The sequence below is a fragment of the Carcharhinus amblyrhynchos genome, chromosome 26, assembly GCF_965287045.1.
Source record: "Carcharhinus amblyrhynchos chromosome 26, sCarAmb.v2.hapA, whole genome shotgun sequence".
Lineage (NCBI taxonomy): Eukaryota > Metazoa > Chordata > Chondrichthyes > Carcharhiniformes > Carcharhinidae > Carcharhinus > Carcharhinus amblyrhynchos.
Window position 1 is genome coordinate 41,155,495 of NC_137349.1, and position 17,475 is coordinate 41,172,969.

Below are 17,475 nucleotides of genomic sequence, written 5' to 3' on the forward strand. Positions count from 1 at the left end.
TCCATGTGTCTGCATAGCAAACAGTGATAGTCACTGAGCTGTTGTGTTGCCCAGCATCTGGTCCAGTTTAAGCACACACTAACAAGTAGTACTAGGCTATTCTCGAACATCCAAGAGCAGCCGTTGTACGACCCATCGCGTGCATGCCCCTCGTTGCACAACAAGGCGGACCGACTTAAAACCTGCGAATTATATGAGAAAAGCATTAGTATCATTCCACATCCTTATACATTACCAGGGACGTACCAATGCTAATGAACCTTATTTAAAATAATCTCCTATATCCTTCCATCTCCAACCCACTCATGTGCCTGTTTAAGTTACTCTTAAACAACTCCAGCATGCCTGCCTCCACCACCTTGCTTGGCAGAGCATTCCATACCCCCACTACCCTCTAATATCTGTTATACCTCTCCCCCCCTCACCCTAAGACCGTGGCCCCTCATACTGTGCGTCTAACAGAGTAAAGTGGTAAGCTATTTCCTATCTATACCCTTCAATCTTATATACCCCTATTAGATCTCCCCTCAGTTGCCGTCTTTCAAGAGAAAATGGCCCCAATTTGCTCAAACTTTCCTCATAACCCAGTCCTTCCAAACCAGGCAGCATCCTGGTAAACCTCCTCTGCACTCTCTCCAGGGCCTCCACATCTTTCCGGTAGTAAGGCGACCAAAACTGGATGCAGTACTCCAAATGCGGCCTAACCAACATTCTATACAACTGCAATAATAGATGCCAGCTCTTATGCTCTATACCCCTTCCTATAAAGGCTAACATACCATATGCTTTCTTCACAGCCTTCTCCACTTGTACTGCCACCTTCAAAGACTTGTGTACTTGCACCCCCAGGTCCTGCTGCGTTTCTACATTATTTCAGCCAAAATGCATCACCTCACATTTATCAGGATTAAACTCCATTTGCCACATATCTGCCCAATATACCAGCCTATCTATATTCCGTTGCATTACCAGACACTGCTCCTCACTGCCCACCAATCCAGCCATCTTAGTGTCATCTGCAAATTTGCTGATCACACCACTCACTCCCTCTTCCAAGTCATTTATATACACTACAAAAAAGAGGTCCCAGTACTGAGCCCCGCGGCACACCACTAGTGACAGACCTCCAGCTAGAAAAGGACTCTTCCAGTACTTCTGTCTCCTCTTACCAAGTAAAAGGTCTGACAACACCAGGTTTAAGTCCAACCGATTTATTTGATAGTACACTCACTAGCTTTTGGGGTTCATCCCTTCGTCAGGTGAATGGAGAGTTCTGGCCTCAGACAGAGCATATAAAGCACAGACAGTTTACAGATTACTGATTTAGAATGCGAATCTTTACACCTAACCTGCTGTTCAAGTCTTAAAGTGGCCGACAACGTGAGTGGAAGGAGCACTGATCGCAGGTTAAAGAGATGTGTATTGTCTCCAGACAGTACAGTAAGTGAGGTTTTGCAAACCCAGGCAAGTCACGGGGGTTACAGATAGTGCGACATGAGCCCAAGATCCTTGTTGAGACCGTCCTCATGTGTGCAGAACTTGGCTATCAGTCTCTACTCGGCGACACTCAGAGTTGAGAGCCACGTTGTCGGCCACTTTAAGACTTGAACAGCAGGTTAGGTGTAAAGATTCGCATTCTAAATCAGTAATCTGTAAACTGTCTGTGCTTTATATGCTCTGTCTGAGGCCAGAACTCTCCATTCACCCGACGAAGGGACGAACCCCGAAAGCTAGTGAGTGTACTAATCAAATAAATCGGTTGGACTTAAACCTGGTGTTGTTAGACTTTTTAAACTGTGTTTACCCCAGTCCAATGCCGGCATATCCACATCATTCCTCTTACCAAGCCAGTTCTCAACCCATCTAGATACCTGGTCTTATATTCCATGAGCCTTAATCTTTTCAACCAACCTACCATAAGGGACTCTGTCAAATGCCTTACTGAAATCCATATAGACGACATCAACGGCTCTTCCTTCGTCGACCGTTTTTGTCACCTCCTCAAAAAATTCTACCAGATTTGTAAGGCAAGACATCCCCTTCACAAAGCCATGCTGCGTATCCCTAATCAGATCGCAACACTCTAAGTGCTCATACATCTTATCCCTAAGAATCCTCTCCATCAACTTGCCTACCACTGACGTCAAACTCACCAGCCTATAGTTACCAGGGTTATCCCTCCTACCCTTTTTAAACAACGGTACCACGTTCACTATCCTCCAGTCCTCTGGGACCTCACCTGTGTTCAAAGAAGAGAAAAATATGCGTCAGAGGCCCAGCATTTTCATCTCTCGCCTCCCTAAGCCGCCTAGGATAAATGCCATCGGGCCCTGGAGATTTATCAGTTTTAATGCTACCTAAAAGCTTCTTCCCTTGTAATGGATAGTTCCTTCAATTGGTCTACAGCTCCCTCAAAGACTGTACCAGACATCAAGCCCCTCTCCTTCATGAATACCAACGCAAAGTATTCATTCAGGATCTCCCCCATTCCCTTGGGCTAAGCACAATTCCCCTCCTCTGTCCCTGATTGCTCAACTTCGTAAGAGTCCATAGCAATGTTCTGCACTGGAGGCGTAGCCTTTTACCCAAGTAGCAAGTTGGACCATGTGTCACATTGAAAAATCTGTAAAAGGACATTTCATGGCATCCTTTAAGCCATCTACTTGGGCAGCAAGTTCCAGGTAAGTGATGTGCTCCTTTCCTTAGAAGTCATTTCAGAACAGGGACAGCAAAACAATAGTGCCTTTACAATAAAGCAGATTAATAAATCACAGAACTCCACAACCAAAGACTTCAATAGTTGAAGTAGACTAAGAGTTTGGTCAAACTTTTAAACATAAAATATTAACAGAAAAACTTAATGTTCTGTTTTATCTTGTCATCTATTTAACAGATCAACAGCGTCACTTGTAAACAAGGTGGGAAATGTTCCATTTCTCACAGCCAGTTCATAGTCATATCCTTAAACATGGAAAAGAAAGAAGGCCCAAAGTTTCAAACAATCATATGCTACATAGAATCACATGTTTTTTTAATCTGCATACTTATGGTGAAACTGTGTTAAGTCTCACACCCCCCCCCTTCACAGAAGGGATCATAACTAAAATCCAAGAGTGCAAAAATGGAGACTGTCTGACAATAGTAGGACCCTCCCTCCAAACAGAAGAAACAACCAGCAATGTCACCCAGAATCTCAAAGCTGTCAATACATTGGCAAACAATTTCTTTTTGGTTTCTGGCTATCACAATCCAATCAAAAACAAATCTGCAGTGAGTGGGGTGGGGGAAAGAAGAAAAATGTGTGGGCTGGAAACCATTAAGCAATTCAGAGAATAAACCGAATTTAACCCAAGTTTGCCACTTCTGTTCTTTGGAACCCTGTATCTTAAACGGCTGTGGAAACTCAATCATTGAGCATGTTCAAGACAGAAATTGATAGATTATCCAGATTTCTGGATAATTAGACGCACAAGTATGGGGAAAGTGCAGGAATGTGGTTGAGATATGATCAGCGATTTAACTGAATGCCAGAGCATGCTTAATAGGCCAAGTAGCCTACTCCTGCTATGTTCCTATGTTCCCAAAATTATCGCAATGGAAAGGTAGAAATATTTACCAATTACACACAATTGTTTCAATGTTATATCAACTAACAATGCTTAAGAGCATTCCAGATCCCCAAAGAACGGTCAAGGCAATACCATTTGTCATGAACGATGCTCATAATAAATTGACATCCTTTAAGCTCAAATGAGATGTTGCAGTTGGGCATCTAAAAATCACAATAAACCAGGCAATACGCAAAGTCAAACATCAACTTTACAAGCACAATATTATGAAAATTTGATACAGACACAATAGGAACTTAAGATGTTCAGAAAGTAATGTCTTGCAAAGTCTTAATTCTTCTAGGAAGCATCCTAGACACTGCTGAGATGACCTGACAGCACAGCATGTTTTGGTGAGGAAAGTCATATCAAGGGATGATGTTTCTTCATATGTCTTATGTTCCCTCAGGTATTCTCAGACCAGAAGTGCTACTGTAAGGCATACAAAGCCTCAACTGCAGTACCAATTTATCTTTGCTCCAAATTTACGAATTGTTTTGACGATCCAAGATTTTTATCAAGTGGGATTCCAAAATATGTAGAATACATCCCAATAGAACAAAATTGATATACATATAGTGATATTGGAGCAAGAAATATACAAATTATTAACCAAACATTACTCAGGACAACCATGATGGAAGTCCTTATGGATTAAAATTCCAACTACTGGTCTCAAGTCAAGAAAGCATTTTCCAGTTTTAAACCATTTGTGAAACCATGCGATTATTCCAGTAGCAGTTTTATAAATGTTTATTGAAGCATCTTGATGTCCATCAGAAATATCAATGGTATTTTCACCAAGACTTTGCATTTCTGACAGTCAAGTTTCATTTTACTGAAAAGTTTATTACCGGATTCCTGATTTAAGGATAAAAATTAGGATTGTGTTAGAAGGTGATGCAAACTGTGGCAAGAATTGATGGATATGCTCTAGTTATCCACTATATGAACAAATCAGATAAGATCAATTGGCATCCAGCAACTAGATCGCACTGATAAAAACCAGACCAACAATATCACTTTTCCAGGAGATTTCAAATCACCAGTGCCAAGTGAAAGATTGAGAGAGAATAGAGTTGGGTACAAGACAAGATCCAAATTCCAAACAAATTTCACCAGAGAATATTTTCCAAAATGAAATCAGAGGAAGAGGATCAAAAAATTAATTGGCAGCCACCAGCACAATAAACCAGATGTTAGTGTTTGATCTAGAAGAATGGATGTTACATTTTGATAGGAAATTCCTTTCATTCAGAAATACGGAAAACTTATTGATTAGGCAAGATAATTTTGTCCATTACAGCTAACTGCACAGCTTGGTGTGTTTTTTTTTCCCTTATACAAGCAGCCAACTGTAAGGTGACCTTGAGGATTAGATAGGATGGACAGTGAGAGCCTTTTTACTCAGATAGAGATGGCTACCACGAGGGGACACAGCTTTAAACTGAGTGATAGATATAGGACAGATGACAGAGGTAGGTTCTTTACTCAGGATAGTAAGAGCATGAAACGCCCTGTCTGCAACAGTAGTGGGCTTGCCAACATTAAGGGCATTTAAATGTTCATTGGATAAACATATGGATGATATTGGAATATAGCGTAGGTTAGATGGGTTTTAGATTGGTTTCACAGGTCAGCGCAACATCGAGAGCCGAAGGGCCTGTACTGTAATGTTCTATGTATACTAGGCTCAAGCAGCAAACCTAGCTAACACACACGCTCATGGTGTAGCAAGGCCAAATACAAGGACTTCAAAGAACACAAATTCTCCTTAGCTCTGGCGAAGAGTCATCCAGACTGGAAGCATGAGCTGTGTTCTCTCTTCACAGATGCTGTCAGATCTGCTGAGATTTTCCAGCATTTTCTGTTTTTGTGTCAGAGTCCAACATCCACAATAATTTGCTATTATCAAAAGAACATTAATTGTGATGCTAATCAAGTCATCAAAAACATTTCCTTTCTTTTCACTTTGATCTTCTCTCACATCCCAAGTAGTGTGTGTGTGCTGGGACAGAACTATGTTTTCAGTTAAAAAAATTCTTATGCAGTTCAAGCAAGGCTCAATGCATTGAAAGAACGGCAAGTACAGGTCCAACCCCATTTGTTGGTATACCAGATAATTGCCACGTCCAAAAGATAAGATCATAAGAAATAGGGAAAAGACCATAAGGATCATCAAAACCTCCTCCACAATTCAATGTCTGATTTTGGGATTCTTACCTGCTCCCCATATCCTTCAATTCCCCAAGAGATTAAAATTCCATCTACTTCAGCCTTAAATATATCCAACAATGGTACATTCGCAACCCTCTAGGCAAAGAATTCCAAAGATTCACAACTCAGTGAAGAAATTTATTTTCATCTCAGTCCTAGATGGGTATCCCTTTATCCTGAAATTGTGATCCCTTGCTCTAGATTCCCCAACAGGGGGAAATAACTCAATCGGTATCTGCACTGTCAAGTCTCTTCAGAATCCTGAATGTTTCAATAAGATTGCCTCATTGTTCTAAACTTCAAAAGAGAGAAACAATTTACTCAGTCTCTCATCCCAGGAACCAATCTTGCGCCTTCATTATACCACTTCCAACGCAAGTGTATCTTCCCTTATCTATGCTTCTATATTCAAGAGGCAGCTAGATACAGCACCTGGGGTGAAGGGGATCAAAAGTTATGGGGAGAAAGCAGAACCAAGCTATTGATTGGATGATCTGCCATGATCAATATGAATGGCAGATCATGCTTGAAGGGCTCCTCCTACTCCAATTTTCTATGTTTCTTAAATATGGAAATCAAAATTACATACAATATTTCAGATTTGGCACAAAGTTCCACACAAATGTAGCACAACACCTTCATTCCTGCACTCCATCCCCCTTGCAACAGAACTCCAACAAGTCATTTGCTTTCCCCATTACTAATTATGTTTCCATTCTAACTGCATCCTTTGTAAGAGTACACTCAAGTGCCTCTGAACATCAACATTTACAAGTTTCACTGGTACTTTCACTAGTTTGAAATTAGACACAATTTGCAACATTCCCATGTTGTGGGTGCAATCATTTAAAAGGTAAGGCCCTCACCACATCCAACAGAAAAACACACTGCATTAATCAACAGCATAGATCAAAGGGTGTTAATGGAATTCAACAACATGGTGCTCCAGAAACCATCAGTTCAGATCCAGAATTAAAGTTTAGTCCATTCCTACTAGTGATTTTCACAAATTCATTAGTGAAGCAAATTCAGTTGCCAAATTCTATTTGGAACAAAATGACTACCTGGGAATAAACATGTATTATTTATTCTTTCATTTTTAATCTCTCACAACAGCAAACTAGTCAGTGGGCAAGAAAACATTGCCCAAGGTTCTGAAACTAAGGCACAAGTGGGAAGAGAATCACAATTTTTCATTTAGCAACCACTGGTTCTACCAATGAGATCCTGGATAGAGGGCACAATGGTGTCAAATCCCAAAGTGACAGCTTCTTACCACTCAGAAATTAGTGGTGCTTGTGCTTTCCTCAATAGCTGATACCTCCACAAATTAAGACAGCATCCAAGAATTTCAGAATACGCTAAGGCAGATGCAAAATAGCCAAACGCAATTGTTACTTTCTGGTGTAATCCAACACACACACACACCTCAATAAGTGACATCCAAACATATACTTGATGCTTAGCAATGTAATACCACAGTTTGGGACCCATGTCCCAAAAAGAATGTCTGCAATGTCAGAGGTTGATGACAAGTGGGGTGCAGGAAGAATGGCAAATGTATCAGTGAATTCCTTAAGGAAAAAAAAATCAGCAATAATCCTACAGTACTATAAAGGAATAAAAGCAGAAAGTGTTGCAAATATTCAGTAGATCCAACAACTCATTTCTTTCTCCAGAGGCAGGCAGACTTGAGCATTTATAGCACTTTATTTCAAATATACAGCATCCACAGTATTTTGCTTTCATATTATTGTACAAAAAGAGAACATTTCTTTAAATGTTTGATATCAGTGGGGCACTCGGAGCAAAAAAAAAGCAGCATCAGTTGCAACAACTTCTGCCAGCAAGTCGGAAGAGTACACATGTGGTGACCTACCACAAGTTCATAAGAAATAGGAATGGTCCATTTGGTCTATCAAGCCTATTTCGTCATTGTAGGTGTACCTACATTGCAGCAGCCCACCACCACCTTCTCAAAGGTAACGAGAGATGGACAATAATTGCTGATCTAACCAACAAGTCCATAAATGAGTTAAAACATTTTGGCTAAGTCTAAAATAAATTCAAGAAAACTATTAGAAAAAGATGACTTATCTAGATAAAAGCAAATTACTGCAGATGCTGGAATCTAAAACCAAAAGAGAAAAAGCTGGAAAATCTCAGCAGGTCTGGCAGCACCGGTAAGGAAAGAAAACAGCTAATGTTGAGGCCAGATGACCCTTTGACACTTATCTAGAGTCTGTTACTGTAACATTAACATTTTAAATCCATTGGATACTTGAAGACAGAAAATAATTTCTCAGCATTGGTAAAAACAAATTCCAAGGTGGGACAGGGTTGTGTCCATCCAAAAGGGATAACACTGACTACACAATGCCTTGAAAGGAACCCCCTGCTCAGAAATGAGCAAAATTGTTGACAAATTTTAACAACGTTTAACAACGATAGAATTGCAATGTTACAAGACTCCAATTACCCTAATACTGACAGGGGAAAACAATGTCAGGGAAGAATTTTTACCTCATCACAAAAAAGCTGTAATGTCTCCAGCGCAAAAAAAATACAGGATCTTGTCCTGAGAAATGAAGCAAGGCAAGTGGAGTGCATTACCTTGTAAAGAGTGGCGAAGCAATAGTGGAAAGAGACCAAAACCATCAACAGTAAGAACGTTCAACGAAAGAGCCAATTTCAAATGGTTTAAGAAAAACAACTTAGGACAGGCTGATTGATAAAGCAGTGGGCAAGTTTGAGGTATTTCCAGTTTGTAACAGCTATTTATAGGTAGAGCACTCTGGAAAATAAAGAAATTCAAAAAGTAAAATAAAACAGAAACTAGTGTTGAAATTGCAGGGGCCCTGGCAGATCTATTTAAAATGTCAGTATCCACGGGTGAGGTGCCGGATGATCGGAGGATAGCTCACATTGTCCTGTTGTTTAAAAAAGCCTCAAAGTAATCCGGGAAATTACAGGCTGGTAAGCTTGATGTCAGTAGTAGGTAAATTATTGGAACATTAAGAGATAGGATCTACAAATACTTGGATAGACAGGGACTTAGAGAGAATCAACATGGCTTTGTGCATGGTAGGTCATGTTTAATCAATCTATTAGAGTTTTTTGAGGCGGTTACCAGGGAAGTGGATACAAAGAAGACAGTGGATGTTGTCTACAAGGACTTCAGTAAGGCCTTTGACAAGGTCCCACATAGGTGGTTAGTTAGGAAGGTTCAGTCGATAGGTACACATGGAGACGTAGTAAATTGGATTAAACGTTGGCTCAATGGAAGAAGTTAGCAAGTGGCAGTGGAGACCTGTGACTAGTGGTGTGCCACAGGGATCAGTGTTGGGTCCATTGCTGTTTGTCATCTATATCAATGATCTGGATGATAATGTGATAAATTGGATCAGCAAATTTGCCGATGATACAAATATTGGAGGTGTAGTGGACAGTGAGGAAGGTTTTCAAAGCTTGCAGAGGGATTTGGACCAGCTAGAAAAATGGGCTGAAAAATGGCAGACGAAGTTTAATGCAGACAAGTGTGAGGTATTGCACTTTGGAAGGACAAACCAAGGTAGAACATACATGGTAAATGGTAGGACACTGAAGAGTAGTAGAAAGAGGGATCTGAGAATACGGATACATAATTCCCTAAAAGTGGTGTCACAGGTAGGTAGGGTCGTAAAGAGTGCTTTTGGTACATTGGCCTTTATAAATCAAAGTATTGAGTATAAGAGTTACAATGTTACGGTGAGGCCGAATTTAGAGTATTGTGTGCAGTTTTGGTCACGTGATTACAGGAAGGATATTAATAAGGTTGAAAGTGTGCAGAGAAGGTGTACAAGGATAAGAACATAAGAAATAGGAGCAGGAGTAGGCCATCTAGCCTTTCAAGCCTGCTCCGCCATTCAATAAGATCATGGCTGATCTTGATGAATGGCAGGGCAGGCTCGAAGGGCTAGATGGCCTACTCCTGCTCCTATTTCTTATGTTCTTATCCTTGTACACCTTCTCTGCACACTTTCAACCTTATTAATATCCTTCCTGTAATCACGTGACCAAAACTGCACACAATACTCTAAATTCGGCCTCACCGTAACATTCTAACTCTTATACTCAATACTTTGATTTATAAAGGCCAATGTACCAAAAGCACCCTTTACGACCCTACCTACCTGTGACACCACTTTTAGGGAATTATGTATCCGTATTCCCAGATCCCTCTGTTCTACTACATGTTGCCAGGACTTGGGCAACTGAGTTACAGAGAAAGGGTGACTAGGTTAGGACTTTATTCCCTGGAGCGTAGAAGAATGAGGGGAGATTTGATAGAGGTGTATAAAATTATGATGGGTATAGATAGAATGAATGCAAGCAGGCTTTTTCCACTGAGGCTAGGGGAGAAAAAAGCTAGAGGACATGGGTTAAGGGTGAAGGGGGGAAGTTTAAAGGGAATAATTGGGGGGGGGTGCGGTTCTTCACACAAAGTGGTGGGAGTGTGGAATGAGCTGCCAAATGAAGTGGTAAATGCAGGCTCACTTTTAACATTTAAGAAAGACTTGGACAGGTACATGGATGAGAGGGTTGTGGAGGGATATGGTCCAGGTGCAGGTCAATGTGACTAGGCAGAAAAATGGTTCAGCACAGCCAAGGGCCAAAAGGCCTGTTTTTGTGATGTTCTATGGAAGCTGATTACAAATGTCAGCAGCAAGATTCTACTAATATCTGGGGAGATTATGGAAAGTACATGAGGGAATTTAAAAAGTTGTAGGAAGAGAGGAAAGAAATCAACATTAAATTGAATCCTAAAATTGCTTGTACAAAGTAGTTTGCAAGGGAAATGGTTGTGGACAGAAATTTTTACTTAGATGCAGAAGAGACAACTATGGTTTTAAATGCTGTTTATGTAAGTGGATTATGTTTAAATTACGCAGAGGAAAGTTATAGAACAGAAAGTAATAGAGAGATAATAATAAAGACCTAATGATAAACAAGTCAGCTAGCTCAGACAGAACACATCTTACTTGTTAAAAGCAAAGGCAGAAACAGCTCACAATATTTCAATCGCTACAAGAATATTACACAGGGCTGGAAGGTTATAGATGTTTACTATTATTGAAAAACAGTAAGGATGATAAACCAGCAAACAGCAGGCCGGTCAGCAGAAAAATGGTGGTAGGGAAGATACATGGTCATTGATTAGAAATTTTTATTTGGAATTTTATAGGTAAATCTCAAAGCCAGGATAGATATGCTATAGGTAAATCATAACTGAATAATTTGGCTAATATCTTTGTAAAGATGATGGTGAATGTTGATCAAAGCTGCAGCATATATAAATTTTCAGCAGGTACTCAACAAGTGCCACACAGCAGGTTTATTCAGAAAGTGCAACTTTATGGAATTGAGGGGAAAGCAATGTATGGATACAAAATTAGCACTGAGAAAACAAAGGGTGGTGGCAGTGGGTAGAGGTTTTCCAGACTGGGAAATTATTTAGTATTCCCACCACCCCCAACCAAGATTCAATTATGACTTCACTATGCTTTGCAATTCCCATAAACAAATAGGGAGCATTATAAAGTTTCCAACTAATATGAAATTTAGCAAAGTTGGCTGTCATGATAATAGTTACAGGAATAAAGAACAAATAAGAATAAAAAAATGGCTGGGGAATTAAGTGTACACTTTGCTTCAGTCTTCACAAAGGAAAACATGAATAACGGACCAGGAGTGCCAAAAGAAACAAGTTTTAGTGAGGAGCAGAGGGAAATCAGCATCAGTAGAGAAATGGTTTTGTGGAAATTGAAGGGATTGAAGATGGATAGATCTGCAGGTCCTGATCATCTTCATCTCAGAATACTTAAGTGGCCCTAGAAATAGTAGATCCACTAGTGGTTATTTTCCAAAATTCTTTGGACTCTGGAATGGTTCCTACAGATTTGAGGGAGCTAATGTAAGCCTGCTATTCAAAAAGGGGGGGAGAGAGAAAACTAGGAACGATAGACCAGTGGGCCTAACGTTGGTACTGGGGAAGAGTATTATCAAGGATTTCATAACTTGGCATTTGGAAGGCTGTGGTATAATCAAACAAAGTCAGCATGGAATCACAAAAGGGAAATCATGCTTGACGATTCTATTGAATTTTTTTGAGAATGTAATTAGTAGACAGAAGAACTAGTGGATGTGGTTTATTTAGGCTTTCAATAAGCCTCATAAATGACTACTATGTAAAGTACATGGAATGGTATGTAATGTCATGAGATGGATAGGAAGCAAATTGGCGTAAATGGGTCTTTTTCTGATTGGCAGGGATCTGTGCTAGGACCCTATTCGTTCACATTGTTTATTAATGATTTGGAAGAGGGGACTGAATGCATTATCTCCAAATTTGCAGATGATACAAAATTGGGTGGGAGAGTTGAAGAGGGGGATACAGAGATGCTTCAACATGATTTGGACAATGTGAGTGTGGGGGCATCTGCAATATGTGGATAAATGAGAGGTGATCCAATCTGGTAGCAATATTAAGATAGATTATTACTTGAATGGGTGTAAGTTGAGAGAGGTGGATACTCGATATCTTGGAGTCCTAGTGCATCAGTTGCTGAAAGCAAGCACACAGGTACAGCAGGCAGTACAAAAGACATGAGAGGATTTGAATAAAGGGTTAGGGATGTTTTTCTGCAATTGTATGGGGTGTTGGTGAGGCCACATCTGGAATAGTGTGCGCAGTTTTGGTGTCCTTATCTGAGGAAGGATGCCCTTGCTATAGAGGGAGTGTGGCAAAAGTTTACCAGGCTGATTCCTGGGATGGCAGGTCTGTCATACAAGGACAGACTAAATCAGTTAGGATTATTTTCACTGGAGTTTAGAAGAATGAGAGGGGATCTCAGAAACTTACAAAATTTTAACAGGGTTAGCCAGCTTAGATTCAGACAGAACATCCCTAATGGAGAGTCCAGAACTAGGGTTCATAGTTTGAGGATAAGAGATAAACCTTTTAGAGCTGAGGTGACAAAGAAATGTCTTCATGCAGAGGATAATGAATGTGTGGAATGCACTATCACGATGTAGTTGAGGCCTAAATATTGTCTAATTTCAAAATTAAATTAGATAACTCTTGTGGCTAAAGGGATCAAAGGATATGGTGTGGGAGCAGGGAGGAGAAAAATCAGGATTTTGAATTCAATGATTAGCCATGATCAAAATGAACAGCGGAGCAAGCTCAAAGGGCCAAATGGCCTATTCCTGCTTCTTTTCTGTTTATAGCCTTCATGGCAATAGGATGATGAAATGGGTAGAAGCATGACAAATGGAGTTCAACAAGAGGTGATGCACTTCTAGAGGACTATTATAGATGGACAATGAATAGCACAATTTTAATAAATGTAGATGAGCAAAAAGATTCTTAATGTTAGTGGGGCAAGTCAACAAGGTGGTTAAAAAAGCATTTGGGTTACTTAAGTTTATAAATATAGAATGGGGAAAATAACAATGCTTTCAGTTCAACAAAGAATGAAGGATTTAGATCTTGTTCTGAGAAATAAAGGTGACAAGTGGAGAGTATTACAGTACATTACCTTGCTAAGAATATGACAAAATAATTGTGAAAAGAAACAAAATATCAAAGATAAGAATGCTCAAATGGGAAAGAAACAATTTCTCATGGTTTAAGGGAATTAGTATATGCATACTGGTAGAGCCAGAACGGTGAACTACTGAGAAATTCCCAGTTTGCAACTTATCTGAAGGGAAAAGGTATAACATGTAAAGCTCGTGTCCTCTGGAAGATAAAGAAATTAAAAAAGTTAAAATAAAACAGAAAAGAGGCTTATGACAAATTTCAGCAGCAAGTTTAGAGAACGGAAGTACAAATCACCAGTTAGGTCTCAGCTGGAGTACTGTGGACCATTCTGGGTGCCACAGTTCAGGAAATAGCTAGAAAAAGGGCAGAGGACATTTACCAGGTTGTGACCATGGATGAGAACCTTCAGCTATAAGGAGGCATTGGAAAAGTTAAGAATGCACTCCTTGAAACAGGCATGGTTTGAAGGTGACCTAACAGATGCTTTCAGATAACAAGAGGCTCTGATCAATAGGGAAAATGTATTCCCTCTGGCAAGTGGGTCAATAACTAGAGGTTACAGATTCAAAAATCAATGGAAAAATACCTAGAAGGGAGATGAGGGGACCTTCTTTCAGTTGTCGGAACCTGTAACAATACCTGTGAAGGTGGAAATAGATTCCATTAATTATTTTTAAATGGGAATTGTACAGGTACAGATGAGGAACTCAAATGGTTACAGCCAAAAAGCAGAGAACCAGCACAGGCACAAACGGCCTCCTTCTGCAATAAGTTTCTACAGTTATATTTTTCCTCAGAACATCCTCAGGTGCTAGGTCAGTGTATATAAATGGAAACTGTAGAAGAACTGGAGGAAACTATTTGACACAAGACCCTTTCACAATACTAGACAAAATAGGTTACATAAAAATCTTGCTCAGCAAATCTGAGCTGGAGGGATAAAATGCACATTTTGCCTATCCTCAAGATTTGCACTTACATTTTACTTTACTCAAAATAAGAAGTAAATTTTGATTTTGGAACTGAACACCATCGTAACACTTTGCAAATGCTATTACTCAGAAACTCACTGTTTATGCCAAAAAAAATGAAGATACTAGCACATTTTTCTGAACAATTTCTCAGGATGAAAGCCATCATTCAGTTATCGCATGTCTGCATAGCTCATGAAGGAATGCAGTATTGCCTTTATATGCATTTAGTAGGAAGTACATTTAAAACGAGCCATATAAAACAATCACCAAATATAATGCAGCAGAATTCCTCTACTCCACGATGCAGCTGCAACTTCGCCACGTGAAGTATCCGAAATCATGATTTATGGAACACAGTAAGATAACAATTTCTACAAGTTAAAATTGGAATGATCCTAAAATTCGGTACTTTCCTGTCGGATTTATTCTGTGCTGATGTTCCTCGGCAGTTCCAACTTACCCATCATTCCAGAAGCCACTTCCTGTTTGCCTGTTTTACCTGCTCTCCCGTATGTATTTCCCTGACCCTAAATCAAATACTTGAGCACGAAAACGTTAAATTCAACTACCCCCTCCAAAAAAAAATCTAATTTTAGCCACAACTCAATTCATTCCAGCTCCTACTTTCGGGGGGGGGGGGTATAAATGGGCATAAAGAAAATAGCCTCAAGTATCATCTTCCAATTTTCAGGAAATGTGTGTTACGCTACTTTGGTTTAACCATTTAGACATATGAAACATCACAAAATCAACTCCACGCTTCAGTCAAGTATGTTCAATGCCATCTGCTAAGAACTGCGTATAATTAACTTTAAAAAATGGCAGAGAGTACAACAGTTGGTCACCATTTTAATATGGGAAACTTCTCAATGATTTAGATAACCAAAAACATTTACAGTTCTTTAAAACTTTATATCTATTTGGGGCGAATCATTGTGCGTGCGATTTGTGATAAGTTAGAAACAACCAGAGCGTGCTGCAAAGCCCTGTGAAAGCTGAGAGCTGACATGGTTTAGAGGAATCCTGCTGCTACTCCATGCTGGGAGGTTAATCCCCGAGCCTTGAACAAGGCGCAATAGAGCCCAGGCTATCCCCAATCCGACCCGCCTCACTCCAGTCTGCTCCACACTCACTCATCATGGGCCTGGGGTCAAAGCCTGTCCCGCTAGGCCGCGTTTACTCTCTTCAACATGCACACACACAGTCTCAGACAAGCAGAGCCCGGACCGCCAGAGGCCCGAGCCAGGGACTTGCGTGCAGGCACACGGCCTGGTTCTTACATTGGCATCCTTGTCTATGGCCTGGAGCAGCTGGTCCTTGATCTGCTGCGGGGTGGGTGTCATTTGGCGGCAGTGTGGCGGCGGCGGCGCGGCTGTGGACGGGACGGGGGAGGGGGGGGAATAGGAGGAGGTGGGGAGGGAAAAGGGAGAGGAAAGGGACGGGGAGAGAGAGGGAGAGAGGCCCGCTAACAAGAAGCGCAGAGTCTGAGGAAGTAGCTGCGAAGAGCGGCGGCGGCTGCAGCAGGGCCGCTCGGAACCGTCATATTCCGCCGCGGCGCTCTCGGGTGGCTCCGTGTGTCCAGTGTGCGTCTCACTTTCGCTGGCTGTCTGTCACTGACTGAAGGGAAGCGGCGCCACAAGCAGCCGGGAGACGGAGGCAGTGCGAGCAGAGATAACCCAAAGCCAACACTCACTCCACCGAGTCTAACTGAGGAGCCGCGCGCGCTGCACCACGGGAACCCGGCGGCGGCGCGCGCGCGCCCATCCGCGCCCGCGTCACAATCTGCGCGCAAGCGCGTCATCCGCCCCGCGCCTGCGCGGGAAACGAAATAACGGCGTGCGCGCGCGCGCCCCCCCTTCCTTTTTTCCCCCAAAAATATAAGGCCGGCGCGCGCAACCTCTGACGTAACAGGCACGTTGAGTGCAGGCGCGCCTTGACGTCACCGCGCTCCGCACTGCGCGCACGCGTTGGGTGTGCGTGAGGTTTCCTGCCCCCGAGGAGGAGCGCGCGGCGGGGAGGTGGACGGTTACCTTGGTAACCAACCGCTGGGGCTTGTTCTGAACTATTCCCGGGATCATTTCTGCCCTGAGTCTGGAGCCGCGAGCGAGACAGGAGCAGCCAAAGCTTTATGAGGTGATATTTCTTTCATAACATCAACTTCTCAAAATAAATTTACTTTCCCAAGCATAAAATCAAATTACTGCTGGAAAATCTCAGCAGGTCTGGCAGCATCTGTAAGGAGAGGAAAGACCTGACGTTTCGAGTCCAGATGACCCTTTGTCAAAGCTAAAAGGCATAGAAAGTGGGAGATATTTATAGTCTAGGATGAGGGAACGAAAGATGTCACTGTCACTATACATTCTACCCGTGTCTGCATGGGTTTCCTCCGGATGCTCCAGTTTCCTCCCACAGTCCAAACATGTGCTGGTTGGGTTGATTGATCATGCTAAAATTTACCCTAGTGTCAGGGGGACTAGTAGGGTAAATGAAATCAAAGGAATATGGCCTTGGTGGGATTGTGGTCGGGGCAGACTCGAAGAGCGAAATGGCCTCCTTCTGCACTGGAGGGATTCTATGAACCATAGCCACAAAAACAAGGCAGTCTACAGAGAGATTATAAGGTTTGAATGGCCAAACGACAGAGAAGCTGAAATCAGAGGGTAAACTGTGACAGATGAAGGTGTGGGGAGGAAGGGGAAGGGGAGATGGGTGGGAGAGAGGGTAAAATTGAGAAAAGGGGGAAAGGGGAAGCAAAGGGGGAGTAAAGGGGTAAGGAAAAGGGGATAAAGTGGGGAAAGAGTGGAGTAAAGAATAATAAAGGAAGACAATAAAGAAATAAAAGGTAGAGAACAATTAAAAATTAAATACAATAAAAACAAAGGGGTCAGCGGGGGGGAGTAGAGCTAATCATCTGAAGTTACTGAATTCAGTGTTGAGACCAGAAGGCTGCAACATGCCTAGCCAGAAGACGAGATGCTGTTCCTCCAGTTTGCATTGCGCTTCACTGGAACATTGTAGCAGGCCAAGGACTGATATGTGAGCATGGGAACAGGATTGTGTGCTAAAATGGCAAGCAATGTGAAGGTCAGGG

At 41.6% G+C, this 17,475-nt stretch overlaps 1 protein-coding gene across 1 annotated transcript in view; it reads right to left on the reverse strand.

Annotated features, from left to right (window-relative positions):
• LOC145358751 (mediator of RNA polymerase II transcription subunit 26-like) overlaps positions 1-16,137 on the reverse strand; it is a 182,867-nt gene extending 166,730 nt beyond the window's left edge. The window contains exon 1 of the mRNA XM_080213011.1: positions 15,665-16,137. Coding sequence (XP_080069137.1) covers positions 15,665-15,727 — 63 coding nt within the window. The 5' untranslated portion in view covers positions 15,728-16,137. The remainder of the gene's footprint in view (positions 1-15,664) is intronic.
• Positions 16,138-17,475: the final 1,338 nt, after the last annotated feature.